Source organism: Struthio camelus, chromosome 20, assembly GCF_040807025.1.
Source record: "Struthio camelus isolate bStrCam1 chromosome 20, bStrCam1.hap1, whole genome shotgun sequence".
Lineage (NCBI taxonomy): Eukaryota > Metazoa > Chordata > Aves > Struthioniformes > Struthionidae > Struthio > Struthio camelus.
The window spans coordinates 5,518,161-5,538,305 of record NC_090961.1 but is presented as its reverse complement, the minus strand read 5'-3'; the positions used below and the strand labels follow the sequence as shown (position 1 = coordinate 5,538,305).

Below are 20,145 nucleotides of genomic sequence, written 5' to 3'. Positions count from 1 at the left end.
CAGCTGAGGTTTTCACTGGCCAAGGGTCAGTGTCACCTGGTGGCTGCTCAGAGGCACAAGTGAAATGAGTTGGTGGGTCCCAGTCCAGTAAAGGCAATCCAAAATAGCATCATCGGCTTTAACTGGTGTCCAGCCTACAACAGGCACAATACAAAAAAAGTAACACCGTGCAGGGTCCCAAACAGGCAGCAGAGACCCAGCTGCCTGGGGAGGCATTACACCATCAGGTATAATGCCTCCACAGAACCTTTGGACAACAGCAGAGATTTCACCTCCCACATTGCAGTCATCCTGTAACTAATGCAGGCTCCAGGCCCAAATCACCAGCACTGAATTGTCTTGTCTTAAGAAAAGGAGAAAAACAAGGTTTTCTTGTTTTGCTCAACAGCTGAAACTCCTAGCAGTATGACTGCTCACACCACAGCAAGGTATTTCCACAGTTCAGTCTTCCCCAGTGTCCTTTTGCAGGTACCCAGTACACTCAAGAGCCTCTCCATCATCCTTATGCTGCCCCTCTACCACCCTTAGTCTATCCATCCCCTCAGTGTCATGGCAACCCATCAGGTCCTATGGCATTTTCTCTTCTCTAGCATCTCCTGACTGACACCAGTGAAACAGAGTATAAACAGGTCCAAAAAACCTTTTTTGAAAGAGGGAGATGTTCACTTCTGACCCCTAAATCAAAGCACCAGTCCAGGACCCCAAACCCATGCAAGCTCATTACTTCCAGCATCTGTGTGATGAACCAAGGCAGTGACCCAAGGGCTCATGGCTGCTGCAGCCAGGGCTCAGTGGAGCCTGCAATGCCTCCCCAGTGCTGTTGAGTGAAACACCACAGGTCATCTCATCTTTCAGGTGATCCCCTACCACTATGTTAGGGCTACCTGCTGTTTCCTATGCAGTTTCACCTTTAAAAAGACCCAGGGTTTTGCTGATGACCTGTTCAGCAGAGATACCAACCACAAACTGACAGAGTAGCTTGAGTGACACTTCTGCCTGGCACAGAAAGGGTCTGGATTCAGATCTCAAGGGAACACTAGCAGACAGCATGAAAAGCTATTGGCTTGGGTCTGATCCCAGCACATTTGTTGAAGGACAGCATGGCTGGGTTGTGGCTTGAGTGGGTCAATTCCCCTTCACTCACACCATTGCCCAGCCCAAGCAACCAGTGATTTCTAGAAAACATCTATGGCCCTCATTTTCAGAAAGCAAAGACACCCCTAGATCTCAGTGGAGCATTAAATACTGCAGCCAAAAATGACTGAGCCCTTTTTGAAATCATCACACTTTCAAAGTAAAGGAGGACCATCTACTCCTGACTCCTTTGTCCTGTATTTCGCTATGTCCTTTGGATCACAAAGGTGGGGAGAGCAAATAGGCCCCATCCATTGATGAGGTTAAGCACGCTGCCGCCAGGAAAAGCTGCAGCGCTTGTAACCCTAATAATCCACCACACACCTCCGAGCATGGCTCATCTTGGACAGATTAACGTCTGTTTTAAAAATACCTGCCTCTCTCTAACTTGTCATGGCATTTGTTGACAACCCTATTGAAAGCAGCTCTCGATGCAGCTGTGAAGGATCTTTCAGTACCTCTTTCTCTTTCCTAGACAGTTTTTGAAAGGGAGGGGGGGGGGGAAGCCATCAATACAGGGGGAAAAAGGCATCAGCAGCCAACATCGGCTGATGAAGCGCCTCACCTGGGCCCCCAGCGCACCGCCTCCAATTAAATCAAAATGGTTTGTTTTTAATGGTCTTTTACACTGACAAGTGGGCTATCATTCCAGGCCTAGATAGCTGTCAGGGAGCCGAGGCAAATCCTCCGTTGATAATGCCCAATGCTTCCAATTAGGAGCCGAGGCCGCTCCTGGCGCACTAACGATTCCCCAGCCTCCCCCTAGGCCCCTTCGGCACTGGCTGTTTCGTCTTCCCTCTTCCTCCGCCGCAAATTACTGACACAAAACGGAGGCGCCCTGGTGCCTCCTCACCACGCCAGGCCCCGGCCCTGTTGGATTTAATGAGGCGATGGAAGTTTTTGCGGCTCTTTCGCTAAATTCTTTTCTTGTTTGACAGCTGCTTGAGTGTTGACCTTATAAAAGATTTAGTGTTTCTCATTATTTTCTGTCAAGCTTTACAAGCGATAGCTTCACGGAAATAATTTGCATCTCGATGCGTGCGCGTGGTTTTGTCTGTGTGGGGACGCGCGGTGCGGATAGGTGAGCGTGTGTGCGGGTACCCGTCTCCTGTATTGTGTATTTTACCCCCACCCACAGACATCTGCAAACATGACGCTTATTTTGTGTTGTTTTGGGGGAAAAAATGTGAGAGAACTTGAAAGGGCCTGGATTTGTTAGACCCTTGTAAATGAGGGAGGCTTCGGAAAAGGAGTAGAGGTTGGTTTCCTGTAAAGAGAGCTCAAGAAAGTGTTTTGTCACCCACTAAAAGGATTCAATCAAACGGAAGATGGAAAAACGAGGCTGGGGGGGGCCTTTGTTGTTAAAGTGAAAAATCGCACAAGGAGGCGAAGCTGCCTCCAAGCACACGAATAATCCCGGGCAGGCGCTCGGAAGGGAGCGGCTAAAGCAGCATCTCCCCAGCTGCGCGTGGGTCCTCCTCTGGCAGGGGGAAAGCCTGCCAACTGCTTATTGCCTGGTCAGGGCCTTTTAACAGGTTCACTCCCAGCACCTCCTGCAAGCCATAGCAAGCCATTTCATCCAGCTGTATCAATTAAAAACTTCTGCCCTTCCCAAAGCCACTTATTTACCTTTCCATCAGGAAGCCAACCTCACTCACCACCCAGGGGTGCTCAGAGTTCAGAGCAGGTATTGCTTGCACAGCTTCTCAGCAGACGCTTCCCAACTCCAGCAGGCCTAAGGCAAATAGTACCCACAGGGCACCCATCTCCAGGATGTATATACCCTGCTGCCCTCAGACTCAGTCAATATCAGCCTTTGCTACTCTGGCTTCCCCTTTTTGCATCTCGCATGCAACTCATTAGTCCTCTGTTAACAGACCAGCCTCTACTTGCAGCATGCATGTGACTGTACTAATGCTTGGCCAGTGATCCTTTCCATTCTTCCAAGCTTGGATATTATCTTAACTGAGAAACCAAAATAGCCCCAAGTACTTAAGTTTTAGGTGATAAGTTTGTTGTTGCCCCCCTAATTGTTTGAGGCAAAGGCTGATGTTATGACATCCCAGCTGCAGGAGTGTCCTGCAGCTTTAACTTGGCAATAAAACATGCGATGAGCAGCAGCAAAACATTACTTCTAATCAGCAATTGAAAACAATTACAGCTACCCCATCCCACAAGGAAACCCACCAAGTTTTTGCCTATGACACATATTTCTGTCCTGTTATGGCCAATGCTCCAGATCTACGATTAAGACAAAATCCTACCATAACAATTCAAAACCATATCAGAGTAATGATAAAGATCATCAGCCATCTCTAGAGAAAGTACCTTTGGGTTCATCATTTAGAATATGAATTAGAAGAATCAGAGCTGAGGATTCATCACTCTGGCATTGGTTTCTTACACCTGTCTCTGTCATATTAAGACCTTTGACCCAAGGACACCCTTATCTTGACTCTAATTACTGGCCTGGGACCTATCCATACTTCGCAAGTGTCCCTCATTATGAGAGGGCATCTCATTTTTTAAAAACACCACTTGTCTCCTGTTTTACACCTGGTGCTTCCTGCTTACTCACACTAAGAGCAGAAGCTGGCATCACTCACAATTTTGTCAAGGGCTCTGCTAATTTTAATTATGGCCAGTCATTCTTCAGTGTGGATCAGTGTGTCACTTCTCACCTGGGAACTTTGGACCAAGACTGAAATGAATAAACCACTGATTTCTTCCCCCATGGCTTCAACCTATGCAGACATTTCATCCAGCCCAGTTCCCGACACAGCTGGGCAGGGAGTGCAATGGGAAATGCAGCTGTCCTGAGGTTCAGGGGGTGGATTTTTCTAACAAGCCCAGCTCTACCTCCACACCAGTCAGAGATGAAAACTCCTGCATCTTTAATGGCAGGTTAGAGTTAGCCCAGCTGGGGGATTCTCCCTGCTAAGTCCAGCAGGGCCCCCAGAAACTGCCCACTTCTTTAGGCAGCCTTTGCTTCTGCCTCCCACATTTCCCTCTCTGACAGGGGTTATGTCACTGCTGCTGCTTGTGAGAAAGCAAAAGCAGCCAAAAACAGCTCTCTGAAGTTAGGTACTCAAATGTATATTTAAGCACCTGAATGCCATTCTCTTGAGAGGAGAAACAGCTAAATACATTTTGTTTGTCTTGATTAATGAGATCACTAGCAAGCTTTTCAGGGCAAAGACTGCTGTGTATTTTTACATATGCAAAAGCAGGCTGACATCCATCCTGCACGAGCAGCAAGGGAAGCAGGAGGAAGCACTGCACATCCATACAAGGCAGACATTGGCCCAAGGGATCAAGCTGGGGCAGGTAAAACCCGTTGCCCCCACAGTAAACCTTCTCCATACATGAAGACATGCTCACAGACTCAGCACAATGCAGGACTCCTGGGAACTTACTCCACCAGGGGACTTTCTCCAAGCATTTTTTTCATCCCTTCCCCATCTCAGACAGGGCTCCCAGAATAAAGGCTATTCATGCATTTGCTGGGCAAGTCACAGGAGGTGTCCTCAACCCCAGCAGCTCATAGAGCCCCATCTGGCTAGCTCAGGGAGACACACACATTCTCTGCTGTGAAAAGCAAGTCATTTATTTCAGGGCTTATCTTAAGGCATGCCAGCATTTGAAAACATCAGATAGCCAACTAATCATAATGGGACTACAGGATCTGGTTATTGGAACAGAATAAGATTGTATCTTGAAGTCAATCAGAACATCACTCCTTTTAAATGTGTTAACTTCACCAGCTGGAGTAACATTTCCAAAACAAACAGAAACTATTGCACTAAACTGCAGTCTGTTCCCCATTTGTGCTACAGCCAATTTTCTGTGGACTGCTGCTCACTGTAACCAATCATATCTGCTCCTCTCATTACAGGTTGGTCCTCGTCTCAGTACTTTTCCAGACAGCGAGGCTCGTAAAAAGGCCTTCAGTGCCTACCGTTCAGAAATGCCTGTGAGATGTGGTCCTCTTCACCAGGGCATCTATACAACAAGCTGAAGGCTCAACCACAGCACTGTGCTGAGCAGCAAAGCCTTTAGACCTCTGAAATAGCCATGGATGATAGGTTTTCTCTCAGATTTAGGAAAGTTATGCTGATGTTTATATAGCCAAATAAACCACAAATATGAGAAAAAAGGCTCTGGCTCAACCTGTTCAGCACTTCATGTCAGGTGCGCATACCAACACTTTACCCCCTCTGGTCACCTCAAATCTCATCACATTCGAGATACCTATGCTCAGGCTACCAGTAGGACAGTGTTCAGACCAGTACAGCCCCACAGGAAAAAAAGGACAGTCTCCCTTCACTGTCTGTTCTGAAGAAATATATTAAATGTAACCATACCACAGTTGATACCATGTCTACAATATCCCATAATCCATGAGTCCTACTCATTTGATTGCCAATTAAGCTTTCCATTACTGCCTGATTCAGCAAGGCACCTACCCATTTACCTATGGGAAAGCATCTAAGCACCTGCTTTGAGTGCTCTGCCAAACTAAGGCCATACTTCAAATTAATACATTCGCTTGATGATAGCCCCAGACAATTCCACATTTATGCTTTGATAGCTGCTGGTGCCTGGTGTGATTCAGGGCTGAGCACGTCAAGAGCTGCTGGATGAACTTACAAGCTCCACCAACACCAGTTCAGTCCCACTGCACCCAGACACTAGCCTGGTGCCAGCCAGTCCACACAGGGCTCAGCTGCACTGACCCCTTTAAAGCAGTCTCCTCCCAACAGGGTGTTCCAGCTCAAGAAAATACCACTCAACAATGACCATAGTTACTTTAATTGTGCTTCACAAAGATTGCTAGCTGAGTAATGAATTGCTCCTGTGTTGCCCAAGTCCTGTATCTATTGTCACATCTCAGATTGTACTAGATATAGTTAAGACTAACATTAGCTTTGAGCATGTATATTCACCAGCCCTTTCTTCCTCAGTGACCTCAGATGTGCCCACCCCAGGATGGCCTGGGCATCTCAGGGCCCTGCTACGAGGGGGTAAGAGCTGCTGCCCTGGGCAGCCCCAGTCATCCACCTTCCTCCTACACAAGCAGCCAAGGGAGGCAGAGGCTTAAGAAACAGCACTGAGCCCAGGGCTTGTGCCTCACATTATCTGCAGCCAAACTTTTAGACCTGAATCTGAGAGTGGAGTTCTTCATAAAAACTCAAGCATGTTGCTCCAGATACAAGAGTAAAGCAGACTACAGAGGTAGCTTTTCTTACCTTCAGCAGGACAGGCAAGACTCAGCAGCAGCCACTCTTGTATTTCCAGCAGCCCCCTCCTTAAAGGGCAGTTTGTGGCTTAACCTCCCCTTTATGTAGGGCAGCAGCTGCAGCAAATTGCACCCTGCCCAAACCTGCCTCCACCTGAGCCTGGAGAGGCAGGAAACCAGCCGCTCCGCAGAGGAGAAACCTTGTTATAGGTTTCTCTCTTTTAGTACAGGTCTCTAAATAAAGCTAATCTAAAATAACTAGGAGGATAACAGTAGGGTTTGGCATGCTGGCAGAGGTGGAATATAACAGGAGACCTTTCCCACTTCCCTAGGGAGGGAAAAAGCTGGGCCTTAAATGTCTTGTCTTGCTAAAAATGACATGATTTATAAACCTCCTCTAGCCAAGCCATGGTGCATGTGTGAGAAACCCAGGCAAGAGGTTTCCCATGCTGCCTGGCAGGAGCCCCACTCAGCCCTGCATCCAGCAGCCACATCCATACCTGCCTGCAGCAGCTTTTCATGTCTCGGGGATGTGCGGGGGAAGGAGGTATTTCCAATAGGGTTCTGCATCATTAAAAAAGGGCTAACAAACAACCATGCGCATTCAGAGCTGCTGATTCAGAGAAACTGAGAGTGCCGGGCACTCAAGGGGAAGTGAATTACGTTACTGTTCACCTCATGAGATGGATGGGCCCTCAGCACCCTGCAAACCCAAGCCTTCATGGGGAGGGGGAGAAAAGGGATTAATGACATGCCTCGCAGCCGCTTGTGCACCTCAGCCAGCCAGGACGGCTCTGAGAAGCCACCAAAGAGACCAGGAACCTGAAAAGCAACAGTTGGGTCAAACAAAGCATGTTTAGGAGGAGATACTAGTCCATGGGGTGTGTAGCAGACCATGCAGACCAGCAGATCTGCCCCGCAGGCCTGGGAAATCCTGGGCAGAGCTGTGCCCCAAATGTCTCAAATCTAACAGCTCTTGGCTGGCTCATCCAGCATGTTGGCATCCGCTCTCCGCTCAGCAGCACCCACCACAGCACCGGCACCAGGACAGGCACCCTCCAAGGGGTGATAGCTGGAGCAGGCCCTGAGGCCTCGTCCCTCAGCAGGTGCCTAGTCCCCGGTGCCACACTGGGCTCCGGCCACCCCATTCCCAACACAGCCTCTGCTCCCCGCTGCTCTCAGCCCGCCACCCAACTCACCGAGGCAGGGAAACAAGCCAAAAACCATGCGTCTCCCTCCCCTCCTTCCTGCCTTGGCTGTGCCAGCTGCCTCTCAGTGCTGCTCTGCTGGAGGAGGCAGGTGCTGGAGGGGGCCCTGGCCCCGGGGAGCAGGGCTGCGGAGCCCCCGGCCTCCTGCCACCCAGCAGGGCCAGCTGCAGCCTGCTGTCCCCTGTCCCCCACAGCCCTGCCGCCCTCCAGTGCCCCGGACGCTCCTTGTCCTGCAGTGACACCCACTGGCAAATGGGATTTTAACGCTGCTGCAGGTTTCTCACCATCAGGCCCTGCGGCTGCCGCTGATCCCATCGCTGCAACCCCCCGGTTAGCTTTCCATCCCCTTTCTACTGCCCCCTCCCCCCCACCTCAAGGCTCCCTGCTCTTCTCTCGGTCATTAAGATCTTCGTTCAGCTACCTGAGCATCCCACCTACTCCTGGCACAGCTGAGCATCCCTCTCTGCCTGCCCAGGCACTACCTTTCCAGTAAACACCATGGTCACTTCAGATATGAATTTAGTATTAGTACAACAGAGCCTCCAGGGGTTTTCCCAAGCCAGACCCTCAGCGGCTGGGATATTGGTGTGTGGCGCCAGTAGGTATTTCTAGCGTAGCACTTGCTGTAGGCATCACCGCAGTGCTGCAGCCTGCTGCCCCAGCACCTGGCCCAGGCGCAGAGGTGCCTTCCACCAGCTCCAGCCCTGCTTGGGGCTCTCCTCACCACCTCCAGCCTGGGAACGCCAGGGCCAGTCCTGCCACAGTGCAGCGGCCATGGGGCCAAACCCATCGCATGGCCACAGGGGCTGGCGGTGCCATCGAGGGGAGCTGGCAGCGCCTGGTGCTGGGAGAGCTTTACCCTGCCCCAGGAGCAGCAGCGCAACAGGATGGGATGTTCAATGGCTCGAAAAAGCATGCGAGTGCTAAAGCCAGCCCTGGGATGTGACATGAGCTTATGAGGAGATGGCTGGAAATGCAGACACAACCGGGGGTCTTTTCCTGGCAATGCATATTTACAAACAGAAACAGTACAGGAAATGGGCTTTAAGGTCAGTTACATTTGCTTTATATAAAAATGACAAACTGCTGAGAGCTAAGAGCTAAATCCTGTGAAGATGCTAGTGGAGCTCAGCACCTCTAAGTCCCCTGCCCTGTGCTGCGGATAAAGCGCTTTGCCTGTTGCACAGCACTGATGCTGCTGCAACAGCCAACAGGCTTCATTCCTCCTGGGAAGCCACCACTGCTCCAGAATGAGCATCAGGTGGGACTGGGACACACACACAGGGCAGTGCTGAGCCTGCTCACGTGTCATAGGCTCTCCTCCTCCTCAGAGGCCCACAGCCCTTCCTCGGCGATGAGGCACATTGAGAAAACAACAAGAAATCCTGCCCGGGTAGTACTCTGCAGAGCAGATCTGGGGTGGAAGGAAAAGGGCTGGCGCTGCATGGGAGGACACGCATGGGGCAGCCAGTGCTTTGTGGACAGTGTACATAGGAGTTCCCATTCCTGCCAAAGCTGGAAACCATAGACTAGTTATTTTGGGCCCACTTATCCAGTGGGACATGGAGGCAGCCTGCCCAGGTACAACACAGTTTGGAATTTCCATCCTCACCATCAGCCCAGCTCTTGCTCATAGGGACACCCCTAAACTGCCTTTTGACCCCCAGTGAGAGAGGAACTGCCTGCGCTGTGTTACCTCCTTCGGGGCCCGACGCATGCTCACACACCGCAGGGTTTCTGCAACGTTCACCTCAGCTGAGGCGGGGAAGCTTGTGCCTGTAGGGGAGCAGCTTCGCTGAAGTCAGAAATCCAACGAGTGTTGAACTGATGCGGGTTAGACACCTCATGTGGGCAAGATGGGGCAGGTTTCTGCCTTTGGTAGTCTAATTCTGAAACAATTTATTAACAATATTAATATTTCGTATTAATTAATGTCAGCCATACTAGTTAACAAGTGCACCTGTAGCTGCTGGGAACTCCTAGTATGGCCTAAGAGCATCGGTCTCTGTCCCCAAGGCTGGGGGATGTCCTCAAGGGCTGGAGATGGCACAATACGGTCTCTGCTTAGGGATGAGGATCAGACTCCCCTTCCTGCACCCCAAAACCTTGCACAGCATTTCTCTGTAGCAGTGAGGCTGCAGGCTGTGAGCAACGCTAGAGGTGTGTCTCAAAGCTCAGGGCTGACTCCAAATAAGCAGGATTCCCCCTCACATACACACATTATCCACACCAGAGGACACTCTCAGGACCAAGGTGCCTGGCTGGCAGCACGGTCTTGGGAAGATCAGAGTGTCGGTCGGATCTGGGGAAATTCCTTGCAAGTGTTTGAAGGCAGATGTTTTCCTCAAAAGAAAGAAGCATAGCAAGAGACCCCACCAGCCCAAAGCTGTGCCGATATGGATGTCCTGCCCCAACCATAAGCATCCCAATCCTAGTTCTGGTCCCAGTCCGAATCTTGATTCCAAACTCCATCCCAGTCCCACTTCTCATCCCATTCCTGGTCCCAAACATAACCTAAATCCTAGTCCCGATCCCAATGCAAATCTCCGCCTGAAATGAAGACTACTGGATGGAAGGGGAGGCTGCCAGAGCCCAGCAGCCGACACAGTCACACAGCAGAGAGCTGGGAAGCCCCATCGGGGTCTCTGCCCCATTTCTCACCTAGGACCAGTTCCTGCCCATCTGTCACCCTGCCCGGGCAGGGGGATGCTGCAAAACCAAAACGCCCAGCAGATAGTGCCTCTCCAGTCTGGTCCTCAGTCCCTAGCACTGGGGCAGCATCCCTGTGCTGGGATGGAGGTGAGGCAGAGCAGCAGCAGGGATCCTTCACCCTACCTGGACAGGGTGGGATGAGCAGCCCCCAGCACAGGGCGCAGTGGATCCCCCAGGTTGGGAAGGCATACACGGGACTGGGGCTGATGCTGCTTTTGCCTCTGGATTTATCCTCCTATAAAGCTCTTTTGTTCTGCTGCCCCGATCCCAGGCGGCCCCTAGCCTGCAGGGCCGAGGGCAGGAGATGCTGGGGCCCTGCCTGCCCCGCTGCCCGACAGCTGGCAGCCGGGCTGCCCGGGGAGGGTGGGGGGAGGCTCTCCCCGCATTGACCGCCTCCAAGCTGCCGGCCAAGGGCGCCTTTGGAAGAGGGACAAGATGCAGCTGCCTGACCGGGAAGAGGGAAAGAGGGGGAAAATCGAGTATTTGAGAAATAACCACCGACATCACTTTAAAGTGGCACAGCTTTGCACGCACGGCTCTGGACATTTCCACCACGTCTGTGGCTTTACCCCCAGGAAAAGCCCCTAAACGAACCTACGTGGAAAGCCAGGCTGACCGAGGGGAAATGGAGAGCCCTGGGTGAGCCGGTCCTCTTTAACCTGGCAGATCAACAGCAGCAAAATCCCCCGACGGGGAGGAAGGGAGGAAAGTTGCATCTCCGGGAAAAAAGGGCAGGGAGGGGGGAAGCGGGCTGGTCCCGAATAGCCCGTGCCTGTTTCACCGTCGGGGCGGCAGCTCGGCCTGGAGCCCCAGGAGCCATCGGGGTTATTTTTAAAAAGGGATCGGCGGCAGGGAAGGAAAAAATAAATACACCTCGGCCAGGAAATGGCTTGGCCCGAGGCAGGACGGCGGTGCCCACCCAGCGGGGAAAACACGCTCACCGAGGCTTTGCCCATAGCCAGCCCCGTCTGCTGAATGGGTTTGTCCTCGGGTGGCAACGACAATGTGTCCTCAGCAGCGGGTCTTGCCAGCTTCGTGGCCCCTCTCGCTGCGCTGAGCGCGGCCCCTCCCCAGTTGCACCAGTACGTACCGCGGCTGGGCGCGGGGAAGCGGCGAGAGCGGCCCCGGCTCGGCGGCGCCGGGCGGGAGGCGACGCCCGGCTCCTCGCCGCTTTAGGAGCGCTACGTTGCGCCGGGGCGATGGTTTCCCGATGGCCCCGCGGTTGCTTTCGCAAAAGGGCCTCTCTGCTCGTTCACAACCAATTTCGAGGGGATTCAACGAAATTCCCAGCTCCGAGCTTCATCTCGGGCTCAAAACAGCCGCTTCTGCGTTGGGGCTTTGGGGCGGTTTTCGTGGCTTTTCTTTTATTTCTTTTATTTAATTTCTTTTTTTTTTTTTTAAGCGCAGCAAAACTTTCCCTGCTCGGGAGGACCCGGCGGATCGGCTGCTGCGGGGTGGGGGGAAGGTGAGCAGAAAGTTGCAACCCCTCGACAGTCCCCCCCCGCCTCCCCTCCACCCCCTCGCAGCTAATCACCCTATTACGAGCTCCATCAGCGGGGTAATGACAGCAAAGAGGACGGAAACCGCCTGGAAAGCGCGGGGATCCGGGCTGCAATTAATTCCCGTTAATCAAGCTGCAAGGTGTTACCGCCGGGGAATGACATCCCCCAAAACGCCTCCTGGCCAATGGGCGCGTTCACACGGAGTGGGGGGGCGCCGGGGACCCCGAGGCGGAGTGGCACAAGTTCATTTCCCCCCCCCTTTTTTTTCCGCGGGGGAAGGCGCCGAGCGGAGCTGCTGTCCGAGGTGCTGAACGCGGGGTGACTCCGGATTGACTCCGGTATTAGGGGCTGTCCGAGGTGCTGAACGAGAGGTGACTTCGGATCGACTCCGGTCCTGGGTGCTGTCCGCGGTGCTGAACGCGGCATGACTCCGGATTGACTCTGGTCCCCCCCCATCCCACCCCACCCCTCCTCCCTCCCCCGGCGCTGTCCGAGATGCTGGTGGGGAAGGGGGGAGCCGCGGCGGGCCGACGGCTGGCCACCGCCTCCGCCCTCCCTTCGCCCTCCCCATTGATTTCTGGATCATTAAGTGGTTAAGGCACTGCAAAGCCTCACTATCGATCGCTGCCTCCCCACCTCCGGCTGGCAGCCCCCGGGCTGCCCCCAGCCCTGCGCCGCCACGGGTCCGGGCAAGGGTGGGGTGGCCGAGTAGGTCTCGAGGCCCGGGGTGAGGCTGGGGTCCATCCCCCCCACCCTCCACACTCCTTCCGCGGCCAAAGTTTGACTCTGCCTCCCTCTCCCCCCCTTCTGTCTGTCTGTCTGTGAGTGCAGCTGGGCGCGATGCTGAAGATGGAGCAGCCCTGGATCTAACGCGCGGCGCCTCGGAGAGCCTTGCAGCAATTGTTGCCCGGATCCCAGACTGAACTTTGCTTTTTTTTTTCTTTTTTTTTTTTAATTCTTTTTCCTTTTGCTTTTTTGTTTGTTTGTTTGTTCGTTGTTAATTATCATTATTAAACCGCTTCCGCCGCGCCCTCCTCGCCAATGCCCGTGTGAGCGCCGGCACCTCGCGGGGGCCATGGAGGGCTCCACCGGGTTTGGGATCGACTCCATCCTCTCCCACCGAGCCGGCAGCCCGGCCGTGCCCAAGGGGGACCCGCTGGTGGGCGACGGCCGGTCCCCGCTGGAGCTGAGCCCCCGCTCAGAGGGCAGCAGCGGGTGCCCCTCGCCCCGCTCGCCGGGCCGCGAGTGCCTGGAGGCGGCGGTGCCGCGGCCGGGCCTGGATGCGCACCTCCAGCCGGGGCAGGTCTCGGCTCCCTCCCAGTCCCGGACCGTCACCTCCTCCTTCCTCATCAGAGACATCCTGGCCGACTGCAAGCCACTGGCCGCCTGCGCACCTTACTCCAGCACCAATGGACCTCACGGCGGGCAGGAGCCGGCGAGCAGGATCCCTACCAAGCCCGGCGAGGACTTTAGGGAGAAAATGGAAAAAACCACCAGCAGCTCCTCTTCGGACTCGGAGTACAAAGGTAAGAGCCGCTCATCCCGTTGGGCTTTGCACGGCGGGCAAAGGCGGCCTAGCCCAAAGCCTCGGGCGGCCGCGGAGCCTCCCGGTGCGCCGGGAGTCCGCCGTGGAGGCCGGCTGCTGCGCGCCCCGGAGCTCGGGGGTGGCGGCACCGAGCGCCCCCGAAATAACCGCGGGGTGGGCGCCAACTCGGGAAAACTTGGGGGCGAAAGGATTGGTAGGGCTGGGCCCCGGTGGAAGGGGCTGGGGCGGTGGGTGCCTCGCCAAAGGCGCCCGGGGATCCGCCGGATTGTTTTTCGCGGGGAAGATCCGGCTGTTTCCTTCCTGCCGCGGGGAGAGGGGAGAGGGGAGAGGGGAGCCGGGGACGGATTTTTTTTGCCTGAACAAAAACAAAAAAATAACCACGGAATTTTGCCGGGTGTTTCCCCTGCTACGGGTGATAAACGAATAAGAAAGTTACCCGGTTTCGATTCGATTTCGATTGCCGTTATTGTTTCTACTGCTATTTTGGAGACTGTTTAGAAACAAGCACGACAAACAGGGAGCCCCCGGGCCGCAGCCGCGGAGCCGGCGGGGAGGGAGGCAGCCGGCGGCTGCAGCTCGCCCCGGGCCGGGGTGCGCCCTCCCCGGCCCCCGCAGCCCCTGCCCGGCCTCTGGAGCTGGAAGGGGGGACACGGGAGTCCTGGGGTCTCCGGTGGGCATTGCCGGTCCTCGCCTCCCCCGCCACCGGAAAAGACCATTCCGGGAGCCTTTGCCCATCCCGCCCGCATCATCCTCCGCAAAACTTTCACCTGGGGAAATTGTTTACCTGGTGTTTGCGAGGGGGCCGAGGGGATCCTGGCACCTTGAGGGGCTGCTGGGTTTGGGGTACCGGGCAGGAAGAGGGGGGACAGAGAAGGGGCGAGTCGTGGCCCGGGTCTCCTGTACCCTCGGCCCGCCCGAAGCCGCCACGCTGAAGCCTGGGAGGCTTTCGGGGAGGAAAAATAAGCGCCCAGGCCAGGCTCTGCCAACGGCCCGGGAGGCTCCGGGCGCTGCCGGGGGGATTTGCTCTCTGACCGCAGGAAAGAGCCCCGGGCTCGTGCCGGGTCTGCAAGTGACCCGGGAGAAAGGCTGGGATCAGCTCTGCTGTTTTGAAGGGCTGGGATCGAAAACAGCAGCGATTCCCACCTTCGGGCTTTATTTTCGTCTTCTACATTTTTCCCTGAATTCTTTCGATATTTATCTCCTTTCCCCAACGCGCCGAGACACGAAAAAAAGCGAAGGAGGAAAAGAAATGCGGGCTCACCGCTTTCCACTGAGCCAGGCCGAGCTCGGGGCTGCCAGGGGCATATTTTGGTTGTTGCTGTTAGCCGAAGGCAAGGAGAAACCGCCGCCCAGAGCTGAGCCCGCAGGCGCCGGCGGGAGCATCGCGCTCCGCATTAGGCAATTGCACAGCGGTGAAGAACATCGCAGCGATGATGATGGTGGAAACGCGGGGCCCCGGTGCCAGAAAGGCCCCCTGAACCGTAGGGTGCGGAAGGGAAATCTCTTCCCGAGAGCCGGCTCCTCGCCTGCCCCCCTGCCTGTCCGTGAGGCGACGGGGCATTCTCAGACACCAATAAAAACGCCGTTTAAACAGGGCAAAAATACCACTTTAATGGGGTTAAAACCAGCCCTTCAATGGGGTTAATAATAACGCTTCAATGAGGTCGCAGATGAAGGGCCACGGTCCCAACGCGATTCTTTTTCCTCCTTTGGAAATAGCCTTTCCCCGGGCAAAACGCCCCCTGATTACGCCGGAAAAGGGGCTGTCGGGCTGGGGCCTAGCCGCAGCGAGGACAGCAGGGTTTGGCCCATGCAAAAGTGCCGAAACATCCGTAATGTTTATTTTTATTTTAATTTTTTTTTTCATTTAAGCTAGGAATAGCTGGGGGAGAGATCCGGACCCGAAAGGGGAAACCTCCACCGATAACGAGAGCAGCCCTTTGCGAGCAGGAACTTTTTAAGGACGAAGGTTCATCGCCGGCCCCGGGAGCTAACCGGGCCGGCCGAGGGGCTCCAGGAATTTGACTTTCTCGGGATGCGGGAGGGGAAGCTCGGCTTCCTCTGCTCGTTTCCCCCCGGGCAAGGAAAACTCCGCACAAACTTTCGGGCCTTCCGCGGGAAGGAGCGGGGCCGGCACCCCCCGGGGTCCGTCCCCCCGCCCGGCCCGGCCCGGCCCGGCCCCGGCTCCTTCCCGGCGCGCAGGGCAGGCGGAGCAGCGGCTCTTGGTTTCTCCGTTAAATGAAACCGGTTCTCATGTTTAAAGGATATTCCCCGGCTCGGGCTCTGCCTGCTCGGCTAGAGCCGGGATTTCTGGTTGAAGGGTTTCGCTCCCCGGTGGCTCAATTAACCGGATTATTGTTTTCCTACAGAGAGAAATCAAGTCGCGTCCGGCTACATCCCTGTCACTTCTAACACCGTCCACGAGGAAATTTAACATAAACCCCCGTAAAAACCTAATGCCGCCGATTTATATAAACTGAGCCTTTTTGTTGCATAATCTCTTCCAGGAGAGTGGGGAGGGCGAGAACAGAGCGGAGCCCTTTCCCCCCCCTCCCTTCTGCTCGGATATTTTCCCGTCACCTTACAAATGTTTTGCGGCGTAAAATCCCCACCGGCCGCCGGCCCCGTCCCCGCGTTGCTGCAAACACACACAGGCGGGCTCCCTTCCGCGCTAACCAGCCATCAAGAAACCACCTCATTACGCACTTTTTAAGACAAATCACGGCCTACGCGCGGACTTGCGGCACCGCTTCCTAAATATTTCGTTGTAACCCTGGAAGGGAGGACGCTGCTTTCACGCCCTGGCAGCATCCCTGGGAGGAGAGGGAGCATCGCGGGGGGCTTCTCCGCGCAGGGGGAAGCAAAACCCGAGGTATCTCCCCCCATAACTTTCCGCTTCGGAAATGCGGCCTCATCCTATCCATTTGGGGATGGTTTTGTTTTGGGTTGAAAAATAGGAAAGGAAAAAAAAAAGAAAGAAAGAGCGAGTGAGAGAAAGAAAAAAAAATACAAGCACACAAGAAAACTACGGGGTTCTCAGGAATAAAACCTGGGTAAGATCCTTCCCAGTGGGAAGTGAAGGTGTGAAGGAGACCTGGGTGCATCTCCGGACTAAGCCTTCTGCGCAGCTCCCAGAGCGGAGCAGGAACCCGGCAGGGACGGAGCCAGCACTCCCAGCTCCGGCCACCTCTCCCTGCGGAAAAGGCTGGCTTTCCAGCCCTGCTCCCAGGTCTTGGGGATAGGGACAGGCTGGGGCCTGCCTTGGGGACACCTGCGAGTGCCCCGTGGACATGCAGGGAGCAGTCGGGCCCAGGTTAAAATTTACGGGGCTGGAGAGCAAAGCGCTTTGAATCCGATTTGGTACCTGAGCCCTTCTCCTCCGGCTTATTGTTGATGGGAATTGCACTCCCTTTGAGCGTACTTCCCTTCCGTTCCTGCCCTAATCTGGCCTCTCTTTCTCCCTCTCGGCCCAGTGAAAGAAGAAGGGGACCGAGAAATCTCCAGCTCCCGGGACAGCCCCCCAGTGCGGCTGAAAAAGCCGCGCAAAGCCCGCACCGCCTTCACCGACCATCAGCTGGCCCAGCTGGAGCGCAGCTTCGAGAGGCAAAAATACCTGAGCGTGCAGGACAGGATGGAGCTGGCCGCCTCCCTCAACCTCACCGACACGCAGGTGAAAACGTGGTACCAGAACAGAAGGTAAAATGCACCGTTCCCTCCTGCCCGGGTACGGGGGGCCACGGCGCCGGGCTCTCCCTGCAGCCGGGGCTCGGGGGGTCTGATCCTGCCCCTCCCCGGCCCCGCACCCCCCAAAGCAGCCAGGGGCTGTGCACACCACATGCCTTTAAAAAGCATCCCGGAGGGTAAGTGCTCGGTCCCTGCCCTGGCACGGGGCGAGGAGCCAGACCAGGTCCCTTCACCAGACCGTCACTGCCTGTGCCGCAGTGTCTTTTACTCCTGCCCCGAATCAGGGGGCAGAAACGGTGCTGAGCAAGGGCGGATTTGGGCACGGGGGAGCAAAGCGGGCCCCTCTCCCCCAGCCCTGGCAGGGGCAGGCAGGATCGGGCTTCCATCTAAACACAACAGCATAACACATCGGCCCATTAATAATAGATACCAATTACTGCTTTGGGCATCAATAATTAACACCCCTTACAGTAATTACACAATTATTATTATGATGAATAATTTACTGGTGGAAATAGGTTTAGCGCTTCAGCGACAAAACCATAAAAGGGCTGGAGATGTTTGATGGCTTCAATTGATTCACCCGGACGCCCCCATCGGCGCTGTCCCCAGCCCCGACCATCGCCACCGGGACGAAACGAGTGACACCTGACTGCAGGCCCCCACCTAGTCCCCTCTCCCGGCTTTTAACCGCCCTCACCTCCCCGATTTCCAATCTCACTTGGTGAGCTGCAGAGACCCACCACCTGCCAAGCCGTCGGGGCTTTTAGGGTGCTTAGGGGAGGTGGGGGGCTGTGCGCTCAGCCCCTCCGATATCCCTCCCGCAAGGAAACCCCGGTGCGGGGCCCGCAGCCCCTTCCCGAGCCGCCCCGGCCAGCCCGGCCCCGTCGGGGGCCCAGCTTTGGGCGAGGGAGCGGGGCCGGGGACTCTCCAGAAGATACAGCACGCCCACACGCACGTATATGTAGATGTAGATACAGGCATGCATATATGTATATATACACAAACGCCGCAAACGAATCCTCCGGCCCCGGTGCGCTGCCCCACTCGTGCCCCGCCGTGGGGCCTCCGCGGCCGCCCGAGCCCCGGGCCCGGCCCGCTCCCGGGAGCCGCCGCCGCCCCGCGCAGCGGCAGCGCCCGCAGCCCCGGGCAGCTCCGCTCCGCAGCCGCGGCAGCCCTTCTCACCAGCGGGGCCGCCTAGTACCAGGTCACATATATAATGCATAAGACACAATATATAATTTGCAATCTGTAACGTGCGTACAAGGAAAGGACTAAAATGTTGGTCGCATTTTATACGGCACAATTTACACCCGGCAATTTAATCCTAGCCGGTTTGTGCTCCGGTGCAGCCGGGGAGGCTGCCGGGGCGCCGCGGAAGGGACAACAACGAGCTAAGGCTCTTGTGAGCTTTTCTTCGCCCCGATAACGGGGGCTGCGTCCCCCTGCACTGGGCTGACACCCCCCCCACCCACCCCTTCCCTGCCTGCCCAGGGGCTGGCGTCCCGCGCACAGCAACGCGCCGCTCCGGTGTGCGGGGGCCGGCCCGAGAGGCTGCGGGAGGAGAGGGGGTGCGCAAGGCGGGCAGAGCCTGGGGCAGACGGGGCGTGCAAGGGGTTTAGTGTCTGGGGCAGCCCTCAAGGCGGAGGGGGGGCGCGAGGGGGGCAGACGGGGCGTGCAGTCCGGCAGCTGCTTTTGGAGCATCCCTCCTTCCTTAACCCCCTGTCTCGGCTTGTCCTCCCACCAGGACCAAGTGGAAAAGGCAGACGGCGGTGGGCCTGGAACTGCTGGCTGAGGCTGGGAACTACTCAGCCCTCCAAAGGATGTTCCCCTCGCCCTACTTCTACCCGCAGAGTTTGGTTTCCAACCTGGACCCCGGCGCCGCCCTCTACCTGTACCGCGGACCCAGCGCCCCCCCGCCGGCCCTACAGAGACCCTTGGTGCCCCGCATCCTCATCCACGGACTGCAGGGCGGCAGCGAGCCCCCGCCGCCCCTGCCGCCGCTGCCCGGCGTCCTGCCGCGGGCCGCGCAGCCCCGGTGAGCGCCCGACACCCCGGGCCGGGGGGCCGCAGGGGGCGACCCCCACCTCCGGGGGCCGCGAGCAAGCCACAGACTCCCGCTCACCCCCAAATATATATATCGATATGAGACATCCCCCCTTTTTTTAATATATAACGAATGCAAGAAGCAAGGGCAGGTCGGGCAGCACCGAGAGGCGGCAGAGCCCGGCTCCCCCCCCCCAGCACCATCGCGGGACACTCGCTGCCTGGGGCCCGTTTTGCCCGCGCAGGGCAGCGGGGGTACTGCCCTCCCCTTCCCCGCCAACTCCCCCGCTGCCCCCTGCCCGGGACTGCACCGGCAGCACGGCAGGGCCTGCCCGAGCCCCGGCCCCGCCGGGGGGGGGGGGGGGGATTTGCCTCTCCGCCCCCTCCCTGGCCACTGCCGGGGGGCCGAGCCCGCCTGGCCCCGGGGGGGGCGGCGAGGGTCCTTCGCCCCCGCCGCTCGGGGCTGCCGCACGGACCGCGCCGGCCCCGGGGAGCCCTCGCCGGCTTCTCCCCGCCAGCCCGGCCCCGTCGCCGCTCCGGGGGCTGCGACTCGGCCGGGCCGAGCTGCCTCCCGGGGCTGTTCCCGGGGCACCGGCCCCTCCGCCGGGAAGGGCCGCGGGGGCCCCGGGCTGCCCGGCCCCCGCCTACTGAAGCGAGACTTTGGGACGTCCGTAACTCAAAAAAAAAAAAAAAGCGGCGAAATGTAAATACCGTGCGCAAAATGTATATGAATTATTTATTTGTGAACCCTGAGGGCGTATTTGTGTAAGTGATTCTTGTCAGTCTGTACCCGGAGCCCCGGCCCGGCCGGGGCAGGGAGGATGCGGAGGGGAGCGCTGCTTCGGCAGCCCGGAGGCGCTCGGGCTCCCGCGCTCTCTCCCTCTTTTTTAAATGTGGAAATAAACTTCTTTACAAACAAACGGGTCTCGTCTCCGCCGGGCCTTTCTTCCCCTAACGCTTGTTTACTCTGGCAGACAAGCCGCCGCCGAGGGAAGGGAAAAGCAAAGAGAAGTTTTCCCAACTCCCATCAAAGGCGGCCGCATAAAGCCCCCGGGAGGCTCCGGCCCCCGCTCC

At 56.5% G+C, this 20,145-nt stretch overlaps 2 protein-coding genes across 6 annotated transcripts in view; both read left to right on the top strand.

Annotated features, from left to right (window-relative positions):
- The window catches only part of CFAP77 (cilia and flagella associated protein 77), a 64,464-nt gene extending 59,180 nt beyond the window's left edge, over positions 1 to 5,284 (top strand). Inside the window, exon 6 of the mRNA XM_068914771.1 lies at positions 5,030 to 5,284. Coding sequence (XP_068770872.1) covers positions 5,030 to 5,152 — 123 coding nt within the window. The 3' untranslated portion in view covers positions 5,153 to 5,284. The remainder of the gene's footprint in view (positions 1 to 5,029) is intronic.
- A 6,036-nt stretch (positions 5,285 to 11,320) lies between these two features.
- On the top strand, positions 11,321 to 19,431 carry BARHL1 (BarH like homeobox 1). Of its 5 annotated transcripts, XM_068915069.1 has the most exons (5): positions 11,321 to 11,375; positions 11,696 to 11,758; positions 12,627 to 13,321; positions 16,815 to 17,037; positions 18,773 to 19,431. In XM_068915069.1, exons 3-5 carry the CDS (start codon positions 12,871 to 12,873, stop codon positions 19,065 to 19,067), a joined length of 969 nt encoding a protein of 322 aa, XP_068771170.1. In that variant the 5' UTR covers positions 11,321 to 11,375; positions 11,696 to 11,758; positions 12,627 to 12,870; the 3' UTR covers positions 19,068 to 19,431. The 5 variants fall into 5 exon arrangements, with proteins under 5 accessions (XP_068771170.1, XP_068771171.1, XP_068771169.1 ...); XM_068915070.1 differs by lacking the exons at positions 11,321 to 11,375; positions 11,696 to 11,758 and adding an exon at positions 11,909 to 12,099; XM_068915068.1 differs by lacking the exons at positions 11,321 to 11,375; positions 11,696 to 11,758 and adding an exon at positions 11,909 to 12,166.
- The last annotated feature ends 714 nt before the right edge of the window (positions 19,432 to 20,145 follow it).

Bases quoted from the DNA above. Each gene is read 5' to 3' on its own strand.
- BARHL1 (XM_068915069.1), top strand. From the start codon at position 12,871: ATGGAGGGCTCCACCGGGTTTGGGATCGACTCCATCCTCTCCCACCGA. The intron at 13,322-16,814 runs GTAAGAGCCGCT...CTCTCGGCCCAG, and splicing joins TTCGGACTCGGAGTACAAAG to TGAAAGAAGAAGGGGACCGA. The intron at 17,038-18,772 runs GTAAAATGCACC...TCCTCCCACCAG, and splicing joins ACGTGGTACCAGAACAGAAG to GACCAAGTGGAAAAGGCAGA.